The sequence below is a fragment of the Elephantulus edwardii genome, unplaced genomic scaffold (assembly GCF_000299155.1).
Source record: "Elephantulus edwardii isolate Elephantulus edwardi_28Jun2011 unplaced genomic scaffold, EleEdw1.0 scaffold00005, whole genome shotgun sequence".
Taxonomy (NCBI): Eukaryota; Metazoa; Chordata; class Mammalia; order Macroscelidea; family Macroscelididae; genus Elephantulus; species Elephantulus edwardii.
Window position 1 is genome coordinate 38,533,214 of NW_006399755.1, and position 22,009 is coordinate 38,555,222.

The window sequence follows — 22,009 nt, forward strand, 5'->3', positions numbered from 1 at the left end:
CAAAAGGACAATTATTGCACAGTGCCATGGCTATAAAGCAGGACTGACATAGGGGAAACTAAGAGGGGATAAATAATGTATATTGCATTGAAACAGAAGAGGTAGAGAACTGCTTAGGAGGAATATATGATTAGGTATTACTGTCATGACAAGAGTCCAGAATGAAAGCTTCATAGTGGAGTAGACTGGGGCACAGGGGGGATTATATAACAATGAAAGATTTTTTTTTTAATTTTTTTTTTACTTTTCAAAGAGAAAAGCAAACTGGAGGAAGAGGCGGGCAAGGAGGAAAGTTTGCAACAATGAATGAGTAGAAATCCAAAGTCTGTAAACTTACATTAAAATTAAAAATAAAAAAATTTACAAATAAAAAAATCATTTAACATAATGAAGAGTTAGGAGAATTCCGAACATAGGCAGTATTAAATCTGTTAAGCTCTGTTGTTCAAAGATTGTCACAGAATACAAGGGGCCTGCTCAACTCAGCCCTTAGGAGCTCTTCTGTCTCCTGTGTTCCGAACCCTCTCAGCAGAATCAACACCTTATTCTAGCCACTTTTGGATTATCTCCAACAATATTTTGTTTGTATGTGTAAGCAATTGTGTTATCAATAATTTCCACCTTCTGTTGGGTCACTTTTCTTGATAATGTGTGTGTGTGTGTGTGTGTGTGTGTGTGTGTGTGTACATATATGTACATATATATGGTTCATAACCACCTGCTGCTCTGCAGGTGAAAGATGGGCTATCTCTTCCCTTGAGATTTTCAGAGACTGTAACCTTACTGAAGGGTCAACTTCAGGTTGGTTCCCAACTCAATGGTACACAGCAACACAGTCTAATATATATAGCAAGATTATTATAATTAATGTTTTATTCTCAGAAATGTTTCTTGAACAATTCCCAGAAATTGATTCTCAGAAGCAATCCATCCAGATCATGATCAGCTACTCAAATAGAGCCCTTGGAAAAGATTGTGGACTACTCAAAACTGGAGCAAAACTACAGTTGAAATGCCACCAGCAGATTTAAATCCATTCTGTGGTGACAAAAGACCAAGTTAATAGTTGGTCGATATTTTTCAACAGCTTAACTAGCCCTGTGATTTAAGCAGTTTATACCATGTCTACAAGTCTGAAATAATTTTGTGTAAAGTGAATTAGAGTTCATATGAGGCTACTCCCAGGGAAACATGGCCAAGAATAATAGCATAACTCTCTAACATTTGGTAAACACTGATTGTTGGCAAAAGAAATGGCTAGGGAGTTTTTTCTACTGATTTTAGAGACATTATTTTTAATCTTGGAGTAGGGGACCGGGGTTTGGGATCCAGTTAAGACTAAGAAGTTGCCTTTATTCATCCAAGAGTAGAAAAGAACTTTATTTATTTATAGAAGAGTTTCTAGGGGAGCTCTGGTGGCTTATGGTAAAGAGTTACGCTGCCAATCCAAAAGCTGTACCAACCTAAAGACACAGCCAACCCAAAAGCAACACTCCTTTGTTGGGGACCGCTTATCCTGCTTCTCTGGGGGAAATGATGCCTGAAAGAAATGAGTAAATAAAGACACAAGAGACAAACAACATACAGAGACAAAACAGGACCGCTGCAGCTAGACGGGACAGGACTGGACAAATCCCCCCCAACCTCTACACACACACACACACCCCCAGCAGATGGGCCATCTTTATTTATACCTTTTGGAAACAAAGAGATGGTTCACAGGGAAATAGAAACTTTAAGGGTTACATCACAGAGCCCAGAGCCCGTACAAGTAGAAACATTAAGATTACCATAGGGCTCAGATGGACTGGGTACATAGTTAGGTACATTCAACCAAGACTTCTTTGTATTCATAAACTGTGCTTTCTCTCATCTTGCAACAACCTTATCAAGAGCAGGAATAATAATGAAAGTCAATGTCTACAGATGTATGAGAACCGCTTGCAATCTTCCTTCTCAGAGTGCCTTTTAAGATCTGCTTACAATCTTCTTTCTGAAGACACCTTCTATGTGCAAGGCACACAGCCATATTCTAAGGATGCAGTCCTTTACATTCTTTGGTCCTCTACACACCTTACCACTAAGTCACCAGAAAGCTTTAACCCAAACGCAGATGGTTTCAATTCACTCCATGGGACTGCATTTTACTGTCTCTGAGAATGTACTGGAGAATTAGTTTTGAATTGTTATGATTTGAAAGCACACAACAACAACAAGAGTTATATGTAGAGATATCAGGGTTTTTAGTCTTCTACCTGAGAAGTAAATAGCAACAGCAAAGGACAAAGGAGTGAATTTCTTAATGAAAGAAGTAGGAAAGTAAAGGAATTATAGGCATACCTCAGAGAGATTTGAGGTTCAGCTCCAGACTGCTGCAATAAAGTGATTGACATTATTTTTTCATTTCCCCGTGCATATGAAAGCTACATTTACATTATAATCTAGTCTGTTAATCATATAATAGCATTATGAAAGAATTTGAGGTAGTGTGAAAATTACCAAATTTTACATAGAGACCCAAAGTGAGCACATGTTTTTGGAAATAATAGTCCAGTAAATATGCTCAGTGCAACATTACCACATACCTTCAATTTGGGAAAAAACACACACTATCTGTGAAGTACATTAAAGTGAAATGCAGTAAAGTGTGGTGTGCCTGCATAAACTCAATCAGTTAAAAGTCAGGAATACCACAGAATATCCGCACCAGAGATAGAGATATCTTCCCTCTCTACAAGTGAAAAGTGAGAACATAGCCTTTTTTTTTGGCTGGAGAACTAATTTTCATCTAATTCAATTAAATAATTTTCAGCAAAAGGGAATATACTTTTATAAGCTATATCACTGTAGTTGCAGTGTTATCTATCATAAAGGAGCAAGGATAACACAGAGAGAGCTGAGTCTGGCCTCTACCAGCTCCACAAAGGGGAACTGTCCCCATCAACTACATTCACAGTGTAAAACTAGTTGCCACAAGGGCAGACATGGTTCTCCACACTCTTACACCTACTTCTACTAATTACTGTGTCCAATATTCATTGCAAGTGTCCACAGAGACTTTACAGAATCTCTTTTATACTCACAGTTGTGGAGTTTATTAGGAAACAAATTGGTGGGGGGAGGGGGCCACGTCAGCAAAGGCTATCTATCACACAATATAAGTCCAGATTTAGTAAAGAGCAGTCCCAAACCAGGTTAACAGAAAGACGCAAACACTCAATTAGTTCATACAACTTGTCAGTCAACAACAAAACACAGTTTCTCAGTTAGTCCAAGCACTTTACAACAGCAAGATACGTCTGGTGCAGAAACCTCTGGCCCTGAAGGACAATCTTGCTTTCTCTGCTTCTTTCCTGGGGTTGAGGTTCCCAAATTTTGCCACTGAATCTGCCCAATATAGGGTGAGACTAGCCAGTCCCCTTATGGATAGGCCAACATACCCTAGGAGGAACAAATGGGTGGGCCACCTTCCCAAAGGGCAGCTGAAGACCACATCCCCAGGGGAGCTTAGGGTGGCAGGTGGAGCCTTAAAGATTGATGTTATGTGTTCCCACCAATGTGGTCAGGTCTAAGGAAATGGATAGAAAAGTCATTCTTAACCACACCCATCCTAGTTAAAAAGCACAAATTGCAATTTTATTTTCTCAGAGGTATGAAGCTGATTTTGAAAGTCTAGAGCTTATCACAAACTTATGTTAAAAAGAAAAAATGGAGCTAAGAAATCTGGAGAATGACCACTTGGTCAACTGACTGGAAGAGATCGATATTTGTTCCTATCCCAAAGAAAAGGTGACCCAACTGAATGTGGAAACTACAGAACAATTTCACTGATTTCACATGCAAGCAAGATTTTACTGAAAATTATCCAAAAACGACTGGAACAGCACATCAACAGAGAACTACCAGAAGCCCAGGCTGGTTTCAGAAGGGGTCGTGGTACTAGAGATATTGTAGCTGATGTTAGATGGATCTTGGCTGAAAGCAGGGAATACCAGAGGAATGTCAATCTGTGTTTCATTGACTATGCAAAGGCATTTGACTGTGTAGATCATAACAAACTATGGCTGACTCTGAGAAGAATGGGAATCCCAGAACACTTGATCGCTCTAATGCGAAACTTATACTTGGACCAGGAGGCAGTCGTCAGAACAGAGCAAGGGAACACTGCATGGTTCAAAATTGGGAAGGGCATACGCCAGGGATGCATCCTATCTCCATACCTTTTCAACCTATATGCAGAACAGATTATCTGGGAGGCTGGGCTCTGTGAGGAGAAATGTGGGGTCAAGATTGGTGGACGATTTATCAACAATCTGCGTTATGCGGATGGCACAACCCTGCTTGCTGAGACTGAGGAGGACCTGAAGCGCCTGCTGAAGAGTGTCAAGGACTGCAGCCTACAATATGGATTGAGGCTCAATGTCAAGAAGACAAAGATTCTCACCACTGGACCAATTGGCAGCATCAGGATGGATGGTGAAGAGATTGAGATTGTACACAGCTTTAGTTTGCTTGGCTCCATAGTCAACAGTCTTGGCACCAGCAGCCAGGAAATTAAAAGGCGCATTGCCATGGGAAAGTCTGCTGTTAGGGACTTCTCCGAAGTGCTGAAGAGCAGTGGTGTCTCTCTGGAGACTAAGGTACGTCTGATACAGGCCATAGTCTTCGCAATCACTTGTTATGCATCAGAGAGTTGGACAATGACCAAGGAGGATAGAAGGAGAACTGATGCCTTTGAGCTGTGGTGCTGGAGAAGAGTACTGAGAATACCATGGACTGCTAGGAAAAAAATAGATTTGTCCTGGAGAGGGTTAAACCGGGTGGCTCCTTGGAGGCAAGGATTCTGAGGCTCCGTCTAACTTACTTTGGACATGTAGTGAAGAGAGACCGGTCCTTGGAGAGGGACATCATGCTTGGGAGGGTGGAGGGACAGCGCAGGAGAGGAAGGCCCTCTATGAGGTGGATTGATTCAGTGACTGGGATAATTGGGATGGGAGTGTCAGAGACAGTGCGATTGGCACAGGACAGAGCGGAGTTTAGGGCTGTTGTGCATAGGGTCACTATGAGTCGCAGGCGACTGGACGGCACATAACAACAACAGTCTCCTCTTAAAAGATCACTTTCCATCAAAACAGAGACTGGTGTGGTTGTGGAAAATAAACAAAAACCAAAAACCCCTGTGAAGGAGGTTGTAATTTAGCAATTATTGTTTTCATAGCAAAAGTGACTTGTGATAAAACTTCTTTGAAACTCAAATTAGGAAAATTGTTTGTTAAATATGCTCATTTAATGTGTCTGATCAGAGCAAAACAGGCATTCTGTAATCAGAGCCAATAAATAAGTACATTTCTTCAGGAATTCTGTGGCACAAGTAGTATGACAGTGATGCTATATAAATAATTCTTAAAGTTTTCTACTCTGTCTCACTATGTCTTTTGTGAGCCTGAATTCATGAGACATTTTAAGCTACAGAATTCTGTGGAGGTTATTTTAATATAACTATTTATAAGCCATTAACACTTAAAACTTTCTTACAGTACATGTAATGTAAATTTTCCATGTGAACACTGGATGAATTTAAGGTCTAGAGTTGCCATTTTTGGTAGAAAAGAATAAATTGTATATGAATTGGTTTTGGATTGAATTTGCTGTGGATTATGCAGTATACTTGGACTTAAATTTATCTCAGTATTTAATGAGCGTACTTTATGAGACTCAAATTCTGAAATGGGAATTAACTCCAGTCGGTTAGTGTTGAGCACAATTATAATTAGCTCAGATTCCCACAGTTTCTATAAAGCCTGGCTGTCAAGGATTTGACACCATGAATCTTTGCCTTATAGCTCTAATTTAATTGCTGGTTTTTCTTTTCTTTTATCTAGTTTTCCCACATCCCAAGAGCTGAAAACATTTTAAATGCAAAATATTTATGTTTTAATATACATCTATTTTTAAAAATGCTTGTGTGTTGGTTTTGTGACTATGTTTGTCCATAAGAGCAAGTTTAAATCCAACTAGAAGTGACATGCCTACATCTCTAATCTGATCTCTTTTCTGAAGTCTGAAAAGGAATTTCCTTCGCAGTGGGTAATTCCACCAGCCCTATGCACAGGGTTTCTCAGAGGCTAGCTTTAGTGTTTGGGGTAATAAGGATACAGCAGAGTTCCTAGGAGAATAAGAGTATGATTTGGAGGATTTCTACAATATAAACATGTTTTTTTTAATCAATTTAACAAAATGTTTACCAGAAGGAAATCAAAGATAAATCCAGGAATGATCAAGGAAAGGAACTCCAGAAACCAAGTGTATTTTACAATATATTAGTGAGTAGAATAATGCCCTTAATTGCAAAGCTCTACTTCTTACTGCAATTGCAAATATTTTTATTAGCCATCTATATGTCATGTTTAATAATTTTAAAAAGGCAATGAATGTACAATTTGTGATATAGAAGATGTGAAATGGAATTAAAATAAGGAGAGATCTGCACATAAAGATTATAATAAAATGTTTCCTTTTATTTACACATCAGCTAACGTTAGAAACCCAATAGCTACATATTCTTGAGACATAAAATTTTCATAATCCTTTCACTTCCTAGATTGTTTTCTTATTAACTTCATTTTTACTTAATAAGCCACTCATTTATTTCTCATTATTCATAAGTTGCCATTTTCTCAAAATTGCACACATCTTATTATAATTAATGATTGATAGTGTGTTTATATAAAATACAAGTAGCCAATTGTGGCCAGATATCTTAAACTACATCCATTTAACATTTATTTGCAAGCAGCATTAAATTTCTATTACACAGTAGTGCACAGCATCAGCCGTTATTTCCTCAGCTTTTCTTCCTCTCACACTAAACCACCACCAAAACCCCACTAGTTGAAGTATATGATTCTTCAGTCTTCACTTTAATTGAAAAATGTCTATACAGATTTAAAAATGTGTTTCTTTAGTGCCTTATCTGAACTACCCATAATATAATGTATTCCTTTTAACAGCTACAATGTAAATTTTTTGTTTTTTTATCATAAGAATTTGAACTCTGGTAGCATAATCCATAAAGAGTTGCACTGCTTACCCAAAGGTCATGCCTCTCTGGCAATTAAAGTCCACCAGAAGCTTTTCAAGAGAAAGATGAACAGTCTCCTTCCAGTGGAGGGTCAGCTATGAGCCATTTCTGACTTGTTGGCAGTGATTGAGTGAATACTAAGAAAGGAAGAATACTCTCTAAAACTGAGATTAAATAATCTCCTCCCTTCCAAATGCATGTTCAAGCACCTCTCTGTCATTACCTCCCTGGCATCAGGCACAACAGTGTTTTATATAAAGAAATAGATTGTGTTATTGTTGGGTGACATGGAGTCAGAACTGACCCATAGCTGGCACTCTAGTGAGTTTTCAGAGGCAGTTAATCACACGGGATGAGACTGCCGATCCTTCGCCCGCAGAGCAGCTGGTGGATTTGAACTGTGAGTCTTCAATTAAGATTTTAAAAATGAATTAATTTAATGACCCTAAACTTTTACTTTGGAAGCAGGAGTGGAATCCGCTTCCTAAACAACATGCCTCTGGAAATTCTATGAACTTTGACAAATGATGACAGTTATAGAAAGGCTTCAGGCCTTTTGTTCATAGGGTCACTATGAGTCGTGCTCAACTCAACGGCAGTCAACAACAAACAGCACGAACTTATACTGCACAGTATTCTTAGGAAACAAATTATATGATAAAAAAACAAGAGCCACCAATATATCTACCCATTCAATAGCTTTATAATCTTGAACATGTTATGTAATCTCTCTGACCCTCCTTTCCGCTCCAGGCTTTGCTCTCACATGTTGACTGATTGGGTGTTTCTGCATTTGAGAGTAGAAGTTCACATAGGACTGCAACAACCCAATTAAGCACAAAATTGGAAATAAGAATGAGCAATACAGCATTTCTCTAGATTCTCATTTAGAACTAATGATATTTCCACTAGTATTTTTAGAATATGTGAAATTTAATATAAGAGGAAGCTGAATATGAAAGTCATAGCTTTGCAATCACTTAAAAAACAGGTGAATATAGCAATAGAAGGTGAGATAGCAATTAATTTCTAAGGAAAAGGTGAGACAGCAATTCATTTCTAAGAAAAGAGAGTATTTATTGTTTCATAATGACCAATGAAATGACCATTGAAATTTTAACATGAGCAAAGTTGTCAATGCTTGGATTCACATCTTGCTTGGATTCACAATCAGTACACTTGGCATCACCAGTCAGAAAATCAAGATGTATTGCATTGGGTAAATCTACTGTCAAGGACCTCTCTATGATATTAAGGAGCAATGATAACAGTTTAAACACTAAGGTGTATCTGTTTCAAGCTACAGTCTTTTCAATCACTTGTATCTATCTAAATGTAAGACAGTGACTAAGGATGACAGAAGAAGAAATGATGCCTTTGAGTTGTAGGGCTGGAGAAGAGTACTGAAAACCCCATTGACTACCAAAGAACCAACAAATATGTCTTGAAGAAAGTGTATCCAGGATTCTTCTTAAAGGGAAGAATGGTGAAGGTGAGGTTTTGCCTCACATATTTGGGACATGTTGTTAGAAAGGTCTGGTCCTTGGAAAAGGACTTCATGCTTGGAAAGGTGGAGGGTCAGCGAAAAAAGAGGAAGACTTTCAATGAGATGGATTGACACAACAATTGTAACGGTGAACTCAGGTATACCAGAGATTGTGAGGATGGCACAGGATAGGGCAGGGTTCAGATCCATTGTTCTTAGGGTCATTATGAGTCAGCATCAACTATATGACACCTAACAAGAACAATAATCAATTGCATGAAATTACATTTCCCATCTTTCTCCTGAGATGCTTTTGGGTTGACAGTACACCTCTTACACACCAGACCACCAGAGCTCCCTATAAAAGTCTTGTAGGATATCGTAAAACTGCCTCATAGATGTCCTGCCTGTAATCCTTACAGGAGCAGATTATCACTTCTTTTCTGAGAGCCACTGTTAGAATCAAACCACAAGACCTTTAAGTTAGCAGCAGAGTAGTTAACAATATTAACAGCAGATCTCTTTATTAAGATGGTTAGCATAGTATTTCCTTAAAACTACACTGTAATAATCATATTATTCACCTAAGTTTGCTGTTTTCTGTATGTCAGAAAAACTATTAGAAGAATATGTTGTATTCTTAAACCCCACATCACTATTTCAACATAAAGAACATTAAAATGGGACATAATTGTCTGGTTTTTACTCCATTTTAAAGCAAGAAGTCTGTACTATGTAAACACCGAAAGTACTACTATACTCTTATTTTCTGACATTCCAGAAGTCATCTCAAATTTGGTAGGCATTTCCATTAATTAAATGAATAATTACTAGCTAAAAGATTGGTAGTTAGAAAAAAAAATAAGATTGGTAGTTCAAATCCACCCAGAAGTACCTTAGAAGGCAGACTTGATGATCTGCAAAGTCACAACACTGAAGTCTCTTTGGAGATTTGTGTGTAATTCAGCAACTGCATACATGCATTCATCATGCACTGGTATCAACTCATTATCAGCCAACAATAATGAAGGAATTTAAATAGAAGTTAATTCAGCATTAATTTATACTTCTAAATTATGGGAATTCCTAAGGATTTATGTTTTTGTTTCCTAATATTTCCATACTGGTAGATTTCTTGTTTAAAAATGCAGTAATTAAAGGTTTTTTCACACTACCTTTTTAGCCAATTGATGTTCATGAACTTGTGATAAAATAGAAGGTATTAGATGATAAGTATGTTAGTTGTAAAGCCTTACACAGCCCTGGCTTTCAAGACTTTACTGTATCAATAAGGTAAGAAGAAGACAATAGTGCTGTGCACCCTTTAAACCATCTCAATTAAGTTCCTGAAAACAAAACAAATCAGAACAGCAGCAATTTGCTGAATTTCTGTATTTAAAGAACTTCTGTTCTTCTCTATTGTATATTTATGATTAACACAACAGCAGCTAGGATATCTGAGGTACTTGAAAAACATCTGTTGAACAGATAAGTTTAGTTGACCTGGGTGAAAGTAATTAATTGCTCCCATAATTAAAATCCCATTGTAGCTTCTGAAAACTGGTAAACTTTTCTTTTTTACTTATTCACTGTCACACATTACCCACCTCTTAACTCCTACTCGCCAGCACTCTGTTGAGTCTTCTGATTGGAAACAATGGCTAAATGATAAGTGACTTGCACTCATGACTATTTTTTGTGTTTCCAGGCAAACGGACACAGTTTTGTACATATGGAACATGAAAAAGCTGTATTACTACTGAAGAGTTTCCAGAACACAGTAGACCTAGTTATTCAACGTGAGCTTACTGTCTAAATATTTTTTATAAATAGTGAAGATACGTCTAGCCAGACCTAATGTTCAAAAAGAAATTTATACATAGAAACAAATTTTGCCAATTGCTGGACCAATGGCAAACATTAGTGCCAAATGTATAATACTATATGTTAGCACTGATCATCCTTAAAAAATGTTAACTATATAAATATGATGTCCATGTGGTTATGTATTAGTTTTAATTGTCAGCCTCTGGCTGTGCATTGGTGCAGTTTTGTTTTGTTGGTTTTCTTTTTAATCAAATTAATTTCTTCTCAAAGTGAATTTCATATAATTTCGGAGCACGGAAGCACACACAAGCTCTTTACAGACTCTGCTCTCCATCAGAAACACTGCCTCAAAGTTGTATATGCCTTTATATAGAAAATATGAATATAAAGAATTGTAATTCCCATAAAATATTTCTAGCACAAGGTATATGTTGGCATATATACAAAAAAGAATATAGAGAAAAAACAATATTTTCATAAACTAAACATCTCGGATTGAGAAAGAAAATATATCTTAAAATAAGACTTTACTATATTGAATCTTTTTCAATAAAAAATTACATGATAATGCCTTATGGAAGTAACTGTACATATGGTATAAAGTGTTTATATTTGGTTCCATATTCATTTGCTAAATTCTCATACTACAGAGTGAAATATTTCATAAATTAGCCATTCATCTCTGGGACCTGAATAAAATAGCCAGGACAAACTAATCAATTTCTTTAATGCCTTTAGCTAATTACTATACAAGCAGAGTTAAGAAATGGATGAAAAGTCAATGTAAAATATTCTTTTCCTCCACAAATTTAAGCAGTGAATGATGGGTGGCAGGACAAGTATTGTTTTCTTTCTTTCTAATTTATGTTGATTATAAACTGTAGCCCCTGTAATTTATTTAATTGTAAATGTGAAATTTATTTGTGTGTTGCTTTATCTAAGTTGCTACTTCTAAATCATTCAAATGGGTCTTGGGAATTGATAAAATTTATCATTAAGAAGTAATGTTAGAAAGTTATGGAGAATGATTTTTAAAAATTGGTATTTAAATATGAAACTTCAAATATATTTTCTCAGAGCTGTGGTCTATATATTTTAAAAAGTACTTATTAAAAGTACTTATTTTGTGGGAGAAATAGAAAAAATATTTCAACTTTTTTTTCCAAAAATAAAATTTCAAGGCATAGAAAATTGAATCTGTCCTTGAGAAAGACAGGCATATTTAATGTAGAGTTAAGTTTTATTATATCAGTACAATTTCCCATCCTAATTTATCAGTTTGTTTTCTAAGCCTTTAAAAATGTTCCATTGTAATATTAATCATTGATTTTATTAAAATATTAATTTGAAATTCCAGAGTAATTTCCCAGAGTTGGTTGTATTCATTCTCTTAATCATATTTCCATAAAGATTTTCTTTATAAAATGCCTTTACATGCTGTATTTCAGGTATATCATAAGGATTTTCACAAAAGCATCACATATCAATGACACCAAAGCTCTGAGAATAATATTTGTAAGTTAACTACTTTACGGGGACATTGAAAATATTGTATTTTTGTAGGGTCTATTAAAATGAGTAACACTCATTTTAGAAGTGTAGTGGTATTTTTTGGCAACAGTATTTGTCATGTAAAGACAAATATTTCACTTTATAGATGATGCACTAATTTTGATGTTGCTTTATGTCCGGATGAAAATATACCATGGTTTTATTATAGGGTTTGACATTCAAAAAATTATTAAATGATTGGCCTATTTAATGTTTCTAAGAAGTAGCTTTGGAATGCATTTTAATATATTGACAGTTTCTGATGAGAAATGTCTGTCAGAGCCTAATTTTCTTTCTCAAAACTGACTCCAAACCACTGCATCCAGTCAAAATTACAGGATAATAATAATTCATCAAGATGGAGACCCTCACGGGTGCTTAAGATCACTTAATGGGGGGGGGGGGAAATGGACTCACGGATTTAATTTGGAGTAAGTGAAGCCTGTCAAGTCATCTCATCAGTTTTGTTTAATCTTTTATGGGAGAGGTAGGAGAAGAATGAAGTATAGGACTGCTCAAGTCTTTCGTTATGTTAAATTTCTATATCACTCCCAGGTCCTCAGGAGATCCTTCTGAGGCACAAAGCTGAGAGGATCATGGGCCTAGTAAACACCTCTGCCATTCCTGATAGTGCAATCTTGTCTTGGGCCAATGTGTTAGTCCTATTCTGTAGTTCAGGAAAGAAGAGAGAAAAGGGAATGCTGACCATTGGAAAAGAAATCTGATATGTGAGAGTACCTCATTTTCAATTGTACTGACATGCTGCATATACTGAAAAATGACAGGTATTAATAAAAAGAGGCACTTTTTTTTTAGGTTGACTGAATACAATCACCAAAAACTTAAAGGAAATGATCTGATACTGTATATGACCAGAACTAATAATTTCTTAATATATGATCATTCACATTTCTGGATTACTTTTTTGCTGCCTGAAATTAGAATCTGGCTCATGTTAACAAAAACATAGAACAAACAAGAAGAAGTTAGGAATGTGCCTTTAGAAGAGGAAAGCTAAAAAAAACAAAGAAAAGAAATGCATTCTGATCGTTCCAGAATACTCTACCTCTTGGTCTTTGATATTTATTAGAATCTTTATAATGAAGAAGTTTGCCTGTAACTGGTGGTTTGGTAAGACATAGTGCAAGGAAATGAAAAAGATTATTAAAAAATTCTCTTATGGTAATTCCAGGCTTCCAGACAATCTGAGTTGCCTAAAAAGTAATGATTTCAAACTATAAATGTACTTTTGGCAAATAATCGTCAAACTCTATTGCTCTTTGAAGTCCATGAGTCTGCCCCACCTAATCAGGATCCTAATTGCTTTGGTATCAGTCATGGTTATTGCTGGGCCTTATTTTGGAGTATCACTATCTAAAGGCAGAATACTTGTAAAGAAGGGATGGCAAATTAATATTAAAGATGCTTACAAATATCACGGTTTTATTAAAAAATAGGACTGAAATATCTTTTAGTAGGCATTTCAGAGGAAAAGAGGAAATTCCTATATGAAATAAGATTGATATGTTCAAGTATTAAGTAATGTTCTGAATTTTCCAAATATTTAGATGAAGGACAGAAACCAGAAAGGTGTTTTCTTTTTAATCATAAAATCTATCTCAGTCTTTCCCACAATTTAAAGCTCTGAACAATGTAGTATACTTGCCAATTTGCCTTCGCATTAGCTTTTAATGTGGTGTCTCTACACCTTGTTGATGGAAATATCAAGCCTGTAGTGATGATGATAAATGCACAGCCATCAGGAGACAAGAACACAATCTAGCCAGATAAAAAGCTATAATGGCAGATTATTTTTACTTTAAGTCTATGGTAAATTTAACCAGACAGCATGTTCAACACATTCTCAACATAGCAAAGAAATAGAATATTGGGCAAATAAATCTTTTAAAAAGCTAAATCTGTGAAGAAATCTAGTAAATTAATAAAATTGTTCCCTTAGTATCAAAAAAAGCAGAATTGAGGTTCCAATTAAGAAAACAAAGCACATCTCACATAAATGCTAAATGTTTCAGAGGCTTAATAAAGTGTTCATCAAATACTGAGTTGCCCTCTTAGAGCTGTTTGGTGATCTGGGATTTGGGGTAAAAACATTAGATTTGAGATCACATGTGAAAAATCCCCTCCCCCTTACTATTACACCTGCTCTCCATCTAGGTTCTTTTTCCATCCACCACCATAATTATCCTCCAAGTAAAAAAAGAAAAGATTCTGTAAGCTATGAAAAAATTAAAACTAGAGATTATGGAAAACATGTAGATTAATATTATAGAAGATCTTGGGTATTGGTTCTCCTGTGCATCCTGTTAGCTCTATTTTGATCCAGAATGTTAATAAAAATGTTCAGAGACACTCTACTATACAAAACTAAAGAAGATGCAATCAGGTTTTCTAGTTAGGTCCTGAATTCTCTGAGGCATTTTGGTTTCGACTATGTTATACTGCTTCATTGCTGCTAGAAATCCATGTCCATGCTGTTTCAAAGGCAGTGGAGGTCTGCTTCGGTCCTGCTGAGACAGGAGGAGTGATCCCATTGATGCTCTCTCTGTTTGTAGTCTGAGACCTTGGAGCTGATGGTTCTAGCTTCCAGTTTGATAATAATTTTCTTGAGTGATGAGGGAATCTGGAGCAGCAGAATCACTCAAGACCCAAAGGTGAGGCGTTACAAGAAAATAAAAGTTTTGTATTAAATTACGGGACAATGCAGAATAAAATGGTGTTTCCACTTCTGTTTTTAAAATGTTCCATTTTACCCTGTGAGGGGACATCCTCTGAGCCTCCCAACTCACTTTATTGGAATTCATTATCTTCCTTACCTTTAACAATGTCTGCAAGAATATGGTCTGGAAACATTTGTTTATGACGGTATAAAGTGTTCAACTTCTGTTTTGGAGAATGCACAGATTTCTTAAAAATGGAGCAGCGCATCCATTCAAAGATTCTCTCTTTTAAAAAAAATATACAATAAAATATAGGAATATTGAGTCTCCTGGTTAACTATAATAATTATCTTCATCTAAACTAAGAGTGTTTCTACAAAAAATAAAGAGGAAAAAAATCTGATAGATGTGGAAAACAATCCATTGGTCTCTACTTTAGAAACAGTTTCCTAATCTGGAAGGGTTGTTCACAGTTGAATTCTGCTATGATAGTCAAGTTTCCAGTTCTCTTTTGTAAATCATTGAGCCAGTGAGAAGAAGGAGGCCTGTGTATATTAAGCAGTTCAGACTGTCCTGGGCTATAAAACACTTATTTTTGTTGTTGTTGTTTTAATTTTTGTTTTGGGGTATTTTTGTTACTTTGGTTTTCAGTGGTATGTTTTTGTGTTTGCCTAATTATTAACAGCAGCTCAACGAGTGAGCAGTTGTGAATTTCAGGCACTGTATGTAATTGAATCCACCAGTGGCTTCATGGGAGGAAGATGAGCATGTGCTTTAGCCTCAGAAACCCATTGGAAGGTCAGCTATGTATTGATTCCAACAGTAATGAAAGATAGAGTATGTAGAATGTACTAAAATTCTCTGATCCTTATTCGTCGGAGGTTGAGACCAGTCTAGACCTGACCAAAAGGAAAAACCATGGTCAAACTTCCCCAGGTGAGATTTTTCAAACCTAGGATCATATCCTTTTCTAGTTGAAAAAAAAATATTGATTAAACTGGCATTCCTCTCGGCTTTAAAAAAATTATTTGTTAAGGGGTATGTATAGAAATTAATGTTTAGAAAAAAAAATCAGCCAATTTTTTCCAATTTTAAAAGATCTTTTCCCCCTTTAATACCATCACTGTAGTTCAAATGTATTGTATGGGCCAATTTTGTTTTCTTGAAATCACCGTGATGAGTAGGCATTCTAAAAATAGGTATTTCCACAGAGAGTGTAAGATATGCTAATTAGTACAGGGACTTCTTGTCGATCAGTGAACTCCCATATTTCCTCCACAGGAAAACAGTTATTGTAGTTGAATCTCAGATGCCTGAGGTATATCATTTAAAAATCAAAATCTTTTGAAAGACTTTATTGAAGACTATAATACAATTTTTAAATGCAGTGTTTATAGATACCAAAATAAACATCTGTTCAGCCTCAACTACTGTCAGTCACTTTGAGGCCTCTTGTGCACAGAATCTCACAATCAAGTGGAAAGATGAAAGATGTTCCAGAACAAAGGCAACAGGAGACAATGTGGGGAGTTCCTTTGTCCCTGCATAGAACTCACCCTATTGCTAAAGAAATGAATTTTTTTTTTCTCTAGTTATGTGTTTTGGGAATTGAGCATGGTTGGTCCATGTAAAACTTCAGATAGGTCTTACCATTGGGTCCAGCAGCCACTAGCCATGGCAAACATTGTCTGTCAGGCAAACACTTGATGTGCTAGAAGTAACAAGAATGAGTACCTTACTGGAGAAGATAAATAGCAACCAGAATTCCTTGAATCTCTGGAAAATAGGCCAGAATTTTGACGGTTTGTTCTACAGAGCAGGAAGAAACATGACAAAGAATGGTGTCCCTCAACTTGACTCACCATGATGTCATGTCTGACTTAATGGGTGGATGGGAGTCAGCACTTTAAAAGGCATGGGTGAAGAGATGCTTATATATTCAGTGTCCTAAATAGATCCCTTCTATGACCAGTGCCTCTATCAACTAACAGAGCATAGGAGTTCCATATCACAAAGATTCATTAGAAATTCATTAATCTGATTATTTAGCAACTGCATTTAATACTTATTTACTTCCTTCAATGTGGGGAAGAACATTGTCACCACCTAGTGTTCCACTTATCATATGGAAACACTATTTGCCTGAGGCTAAATCACACATGCCCACCTATTATAGACTTCGGCCTGACAACCCACTGATACGTTATCCTCCAGCAGGTTTTTGGATCTGTAAATTGCACTCGAGGAGATTGCCCATGTAGCTTTCCAGTTGCTACTGGTGTATTAGAAATGCCAGAAAGGACCACCTTTGGGTTAGTGACATAGCTCTCTACAGACTATGCCTCCATGGCAACCATGGCACCCTTAGATGCATAGGGCACCTTAGTTTTCCAACTGTTCCTGTGCTTTTCTGTCTCGGCCTTGGCCCGCACTGTTCGACCTGAATATTTCCCCTCTTCATTCCCTTTCAAAATGATAAAAAATATATTAACTTTTAAGGTTCAGCTCAAATGTTGCAAATATTAATGTGAAGAAATTTCTTTTCTCAGTATAGTTGTATTATATTTTTTCTACATCTGAATATTATTTGTCATATCATACCTGAGATTGTGACTATCTGGTATCTCTTCCTTCTACCACACAGTGTAGGCTCCTTAAGAGAAAGGATCAGACAGCATTGGCAGAGGCTTCCAAATAGAACAGGGTACATCTGATTTTGCTTAGCCATATATCAGTGGCACCAGTGATAGTGTTAGAGACATAGTAGGTGCTTAATTAATATTTGTGCAGTGATTAAAAGGATGACAAGCTTGGCATGTTCATTGTGCATACCCTCAAACCACAAACTTTTCCGCTTCCAGGTCATTCACTCCTCTTAACTTGAAAAAAATCTATCTGTCTCCCTCTCACCTGGTACTACTCTTCTCCATGGTATTTTCTTTAAAGATTTCTAAGTCTTTTATGCTGTGCTTCAGTCTTGGGTCTCATTTCCTTTTTCTTTTTTCTAAAGACCTTAGCAATGTCCAGGAGGTTTAAGAAGTAGATTTGACTCATTCATTTGAAGTTCATTATACAGATTGTATTTCTCTGATGCCTGAGGATCATGTTTCACTTGCGGGAGAAAAGTCATGTATATAGACATTTTAAAATCCCTCAGAGAAATGAATGTGTGGAGATGAGCTCACACAGTCACGGTTTTAGATTTATAGGCATCCTAGGAACAATCAAGCCCAGACTCCTCATTTTACCAGTGTGCTGATGAAGTGAGGTGACTGTGAACTAAAGAGAAAATTACAGAGTGGAGCCTGGATTTAGGCAACTTTTTACTTAACAGTTCTTCTCTCTGTACATTGCAGTTTGGTAGATTACTTTGTCTACACTGCCTTTAACATTTGGAGATGTGGGGAATCGTGAAGGGCTCATGAGCAGAGCAAGACTAAGGAGGAGTAGTTGACAGGAAGACATCTCCATTCAACCTTACGGCATTTTCAAATTTAATTAAAGCTGCTGATTCATACTGCCTGTTCTTAGCTAAAAATAATAGTCTGGCCACACGCCACAGCCACAGCCAGCACGGTGATGCTGACACAGCACATTTTTGCCTCAATTCATGAACAGATCCAACCACCTATAGTCCCCTCCCCAAAGTGAAAATACCATATGCCCATGAGAATTCTCAGGTCTTTGCAAAAGCTGTAGAATTAATACGACTATTTAGATTGTTTTTGTTAGTATCTCTCAAATCTCTTGCAATTTATGATGACCCCTGTGAGCAGAAGAAAGAAGCTCCATAAGGTTTTCAAGGCTGTGACCTTTCAGAAACATACTACCAGGTGGCACAGTGGATTACATGCTGCACTGCTGAACAAAAGGTCAGTAGTTCGAATCCACCAGCTGCTTCACTGGAGAAAGATGGGCAGTCTCCTCCAGTAAACATTTACCGCCTCGGAAACCCCATAGGGGCTCACTGTGAGTGAGCAGCAGTGGGTTTGAGTATGGCAGCTTTCAAGAGGTCTCTTGATGGGTTCAAACTGCCAATCCTTTAGTCAGTAATCAAGTGCTTAATTGTTTGTGCCACCCAGAAGCTCTATTTTTAGACAGACCAGAGAAAATCAGAGTTACACTTGTAAAGCCGCCTGCCCTCTCTCAAACCCCTGCTGATCTTAACTTACAGGGAGGAACTCTGTTTATTGCCATTAGCATACCTTTGTGAGTCTTCCTTTGTATGAGAATGGAGAGAATGAGAAAGGAATCCATGTGCTTGAAACAAAAGTGGTGTCTAAGTTGAAGTTTCTCAAGTAGACAAGATCCTCACAATCCCTTTAATATCTCATGAGTCTTTGATTCTTTTTGGCAAGCAAAAAGCTAGTCGGCATCATGCCTACAACATGACGAATTGTTTGTATTCTTCAAGTAATAGAATGGTGCAGACCTTCAGAGAAGTCATGCCATAGAGGGTGTCATTATAGGTATGAAAACTGGATGTATAAAAAAGGAATAAAGTCTATTCCCTGAAGTTTTAAATTCTGTGTTATCAGGACCTTCAGATTTGAGGACCATGTGATTTTATCCTGTACGGAATAGAAAACTATGCTTTCCTCAAAATGCACACACCTGCTAGCCTGAAGTGATCTGAGCAACTTGTGCTCATTCCCTGCTAGCTTCTTCTTAGACCGTTGGTCATTCAGGAGGTCCCAGAAACTCCTGCATTTTCCTCAAGTGTTTATGAACATGGCTTCTTCAGTGCTTTGCTCTGCCTCTACCTGTTTAATTTGTCTCTTTGTCTCAGTCCATGGCTGACTACTGAAGTATAATTGCCACTCATTCCAGAAGTACTAAAATGTTATCTATCAGTTCCAGAGACCCAGATTAATTTTTTTAAAGAGAGGAAATTATTTACCAAGGAGCTTAATTTTTATCAAAAGCCATCGTGGAATAATTTATTCATAAATAGTACAAAATAAATGTGTACTTTAGTTCATGAACTTAGTGATGGAAAATTAAAATTATAGCTATAAAGCATTGGCCATGTGTGGAAGTAAGCAAAAGAGCCCATCATGTTCGCCATCTGAGGTTAATTAGCACACTCACCTTTACTTTTAAACACCTGGATCCTGGTCACATTTGAAACCTCTAGGTCAATTTATGGTCCTATGGCCCACTGCCTGAATATTGGCATCAAGAAAAGGATGTCAATGTTTGAAAAACAACAAAGGAATGAAATGAAATAATCACTGAGGAAGAGCCATTATTTTAGACTAAGTGGATAAGAGAGTCAATTTAAGGTCTGGAGGAAGGATATATATTAATAAGATTCTGAAGGACTTAAAACAGAAAGAAAATAAATAAAATAAAGGCCTGACACAGAAAAAGAGCATAAAACTGGGTGAGTTAGGTTAGGTGTCATCGAGCTTAATATGACTCTTAGTGACCCTATGAACAAAAAGTCTGAACCCTCCTCTATCTTGTGCACACACAGAGCCCATTGCAGCGGCACTGTGTCAATCCAACTGGTTAAGGGTCGTCTTCTTTGCCAACCCTCCACCCTCCCCAGCATCATGTCCCTCTCCAAGGAATAGCACCTCCTAGCAACACGCCCAAAGTGTGTGAGGCAAAGCCTCGTCATTCTTGTCTCTAAAGACCACTCCAGCTGCACCCTCTCCACGAAATATCAGTTTATTCTCTTGGGCACCCATGGGATAATAATGTTCAGTAAGATTTAGGTACGTCCTCCAGTGATTTAACTCTGCAGACTAGAAATTATTATTATTTTTGATAGGTTGTTGGTATGTGCTGTTGAGTCAGCTATGACACATAGCGACCCTATGAATTACAGCTCTCAACCCTGCCCTATCTTGAACCAATTTCATGGTCTCTGACACATCAGTCCCCATTCCCACACTCACTGTTGTCAGTCCATCTCATCCAGGGTCTTCCTCTCCTGTGCTGACCCTTCTGAGGAAGATGTCCTTTTCCAAGGACTGGTCCCTCCTAAATGTGAGATGCAGCTTCACAATCCTTGCCTCCAAAGAGAAACCTGGTTTCACCTTCTTTAGTACAGATCTGTTTGTTCTCTTGGCAGTCCATGGTATGTTCAATACTGTTCTCTACCACAACAGTTGAAAAGCGTACATTCTTCTTCTGACATCCTTAGCCATTGTCCAGCTCTCCAGTGCATACCAAGTAATTGAGAAGACCACGGCTGTGATCAGATGTATCATGCAACTTCTCAGAACAAGGAAATTCCCTCAAAAGTATTACCTACAAATCCACCATATGCTCTGCTGGAGAAGGAGGGACAGTTTCCTCCTGTACCAGTCAGATCTGATTTGACGGTACATGCACAAAAAATAATAATAAAATAAATAAACATTTTTTAAAAAGTATTACCTAAAAAATTAGCAGGACACTTTTCAGAAGTGGAATCCAGTGCCAAATAATACACCAAATAAAAAAGTTTTTGAAGGAATGAGGAAAATTATTGTTCTATCATAACACCTTTAGAGAATTTGGTTCATCTGTCTACCGTCAGGAAAGAATTAATACTATAAAATTTGGCCAGAGAAGAGGCCATACCCCTTACTTTTTTATTTAGCAACATAGAATGTTTCATTCTTAAAAAAACAAACAAACAAAAAAACTCTAATTTTAAATTAGTGAGTTTAAATCTGACATATATTGCCCTATATTTATAGGGGAAGATATTGACTTTATCCACACATATATTTTTAGGAACCTGCTGAATCTATAGGTTTGAAGAGTTGCCAGTAGATGGAGGGTTTATTGTTGCTTTAATTTGATAGTTCCTAATTGTTCAGCTTGGTTATTAGATCCACCAGCTAGCAGTTCTTTTGTGTTTCCCAAATCCTTTGCACCTGCCACGAGTTTAACCACACTTGCTTCAGGTATGCAGATTCCAAATAGGTGAGGATCATATTTGTTGCAAATAACATGAGGTCTATTATTAAATTGAGTTCTCCAAAATGTAAACATCTGGAACTCCATTTGCCTAGCATGACCTCCCTTACATAATTTTACAACTAGTCAAATCTGAATATGGGTCTCTCTGATTAGCTTCCTATCCAGCTGGCATCTGGCAGAAGTAAATAGGCATCTGGTACCAGCTCCCAATGTTTCACTTTTCTTATGTGTGTAAGTAATCAGCATAATATCTTAATCAGATTTTACCTTATTATGAAGTGAAAAGCAATGGAATTCAAGATATTTTTCATGGTGTTTACAGACACTTCCCTCCCTTCTTGCAAACAGAACGTCTAGGTGTTGAAGACAGAGCCTGGCAAAAATGTATTCAAGCTATTTTGATTTTTGGTTATTCAGAATTTCAGGGCCTTTGTTTGTTGCATCTCTGTGTTTAAAGAAAAAAAA

General features: G+C 37.0%; 1 protein-coding gene across 1 annotated transcript in view; it reads left to right on the forward strand.

Annotated features, from left to right (window-relative positions):
* LRRC7 (leucine rich repeat containing 7) overlaps positions 1 to 10,383 on the forward strand; it is a 720,627-nt gene extending 710,244 nt beyond the window's left edge. Inside the window, exon 26 of the mRNA XM_006879790.1 lies at positions 10,276 to 10,383. Within this exon, the coding sequence (XP_006879852.1) occupies positions 10,276 to 10,383 (108 nt within the window). The remainder of the gene's footprint in view (positions 1 to 10,275) is intronic.
* Positions 10,384 to 22,009: the final 11,626 nt, after the last annotated feature.